The 2,500-nt window shown below is 36.2% G+C and overlaps 1 protein-coding gene across 2 annotated transcripts in view; it reads left to right on the top strand.

Moving 5' to 3' along the window:
- Nucleotides 1-2,500, top strand: part of LOC128687381 (probable cytochrome P450 49a1) — a 48,114-nt gene that overhangs the window by 13,131 nt on the left and 32,483 nt on the right. For both annotated transcript variants that reach the window (XM_070092672.1, XM_070092673.1), the window contains exons 3-4: nucleotides 879-1,119; nucleotides 1,825-1,941. In XM_070092672.1, the coding sequence (XP_069948773.1) occupies nucleotides 879-1,119; nucleotides 1,825-1,941 (358 nt within the window). The remainder of the gene's footprint in view (nucleotides 1-878; nucleotides 1,120-1,824; nucleotides 1,942-2,500) is intronic.

The raw sequence follows: 2,500 nt of genomic DNA, 5'->3' as shown, positions 1-2,500 counted from the left end.
ACATGCAAGATTTCAGGTACGTCTTGCTACTTCTACTTACACTTAGGTCACACTACACATACATGTACAAGCATATACATACACACACCCATCTGGGTTTTCTTCTATTTTCTTTCTAGTTCTTGTTCTTGTTTATTTCCTCTAATCTCCATGGGGAAGTGGAACAGAATTCTATCTCCGTAAGCCATGCGTGTTGTAAGAGGCGACTAAAGTGCCGGGAGCAAGGGGCTAGTAGCCCCTTCTCCTGTATAAATTACTAAATTTAAAAAGAGAAACTTACGTTTTTCTTTTTTGGCCACCCTGCCTTGGTGGGATACGGACGGTTTGTTGAATATATATATATATATATATATATATATATATATATATATATATATATATATATATATATATATATATTCTGAAATTGGTTGGTCGTAAACTTGTCATAATAATAATTATAATTTCATCAACATATGAGTTTAAGTTTGTAGATGGATGGTTCAGAGAACCGACATGTTGATAAATTAGACACATGTGCAACTCTTGGGTATCTTTATTGAGGAAACGTTTCGCCACACAGTGGCTTCATCAGTCCATACGTAGGAGAAACTTGAAGAACAGGAGGAGAATGAGGTAATCAGTCCCTCAACCTTGAGTCGATGTGTTCAGTCCATCAATCTTGAATAGAATACATATTCTATTCAAGATTGATGGACTGAACACATTGACTCAAGGTTGAGGGACTGATTACCTCATTCTCCTCCTGTTCTTCAAGTTTCTCCTACGTATAGACTGATGAAGCCACTGTGTGGCGAAACGTTTCCTCAATAAAGATACCCAAGAGTTGCACATGTGTCTAATTTATCAATATGAGTTTAAGGTTCTTGTTCCCATAGCATTTGACGCCAGAGCTCTACACAAAATTTGGGCTGATATCGTAAAGCAGTATGGACCAATAGTAAAGATCCAGCAACCTGGGATTGACAACTTGGTGGCACTGACCAACCCTGATGACTGTCAGACACTGATGAGAGCCACAATGGACAACCCGATGAGGATAGCCTTTCTTTCACTGAAGAAAATTCGCATGGAGACAGTCGACGATTACTTCGAGAAGAAAGGCGGTATTCTTGTTGAGTATGTGTTAGATAACAGATCATTTAGATCACTGAAGTATCGATCACATCAAGGTAAAGTGAAGTATAGCTCTATAAATTTGCTACAAGCTATTTTGTTTTACATAAAACATTAACAGCATCCAAACTTAATTTTCTTTTAATTTACAAAAAAAAAAATATTTACCAAGTTTCACTTAATCTTAAATCTTACCGAAATGTATTGCATAACTAGAATTTTTCATATTTAATCTCTGCAACACGAGGGTCCTTTGTGGAGAATGAATTTGTATTCTTGTTAATTTTTTTATATTTCGATTTGTCCTTGAGGGAATGGTAATCTTAAGGTAACTATCAGTATAAGCTGGAGTCTATATCCAGACAGACAAATTTCACCCATCTGTAAATGCACTGAAGATGCACCAAAAATCGGTGACATTTGATACCTCAGTGATCTTAAGTCACCTGTTATTGAAGTTTTTCTTTAGTTTTGAATTAGATTTAAGGAGGTTTACACCCTGAAATTAATATTGCCAAATCTATCCTGCCTGTTAAGCGTATCAAAATTAAATATTTTTTTTATTTCTTTGTGTACTATACAAACTGTAGTGTACATGTAATAGTTTTGTTAAACACAAAGCCTACTAGCATGCCTGAGCATTTCGGGCAGATAAACACCATTCTTATCAAGACAGCCACATTGTAATATATAATTTTGTTCATTTAGGAATGGCGATGAGTGGTGGCGGGTGCGGAGTCGAGTGCAGAAGCCTATGATGAGAGCCAAAAATGTCACCTCTTACCTTGCAAGCATGGACGAGGTGGTTCTAAACTTTATGGACAGGTCAGCTTTATGTTTTGGGCACTGCCTCACAAATGAAAGTTTGTGTTTGTCCATCTGATAAGACGAGAAATATGAGCTTGAGGGTCTGCATTATTGTGCATCATACGTTCGTCTAGTGATGCAAAAACAGGATTATATAGTGAGTCACAATGGAACTTTATCAGACCCCCACCGGGCATACTTACTTCATAAAGAAAAAAAATTTTATTTCATATATTACATATAAATAATGAACATAATACAATATGGAGTTAGTCTCAAAAAGTATCTTGTTTCCACTAAAATATTGGCCATTATAAGGTTCCAGTCTCTTCATTCATCTAGTCGACGCAAAATATGGATGGTCTCAAGATTGCACATATCATTTATAATGAAGTGTTTTGCTACATCATGTAGGGATGGCATGGATGTCGTTTAATAGTTGGATGTATGACCGTGTCTGCACACACTTTACATTTGATGTCATTGGTATTTCTCTACAATCCGTACTGCTGGATACACCTATAGTCTAGATTTATTCTGGCAGTAACATAATATTTCAATCAACTGACCTTGTTTC

This window comes from Cherax quadricarinatus, chromosome 40 (assembly GCF_038502225.1).
Source record: "Cherax quadricarinatus isolate ZL_2023a chromosome 40, ASM3850222v1, whole genome shotgun sequence".
Lineage (NCBI taxonomy): Eukaryota > Metazoa > Arthropoda > Malacostraca > Decapoda > Parastacidae > Cherax > Cherax quadricarinatus.
This window is presented reverse-complemented; position numbering and strand designations above follow the sequence as displayed.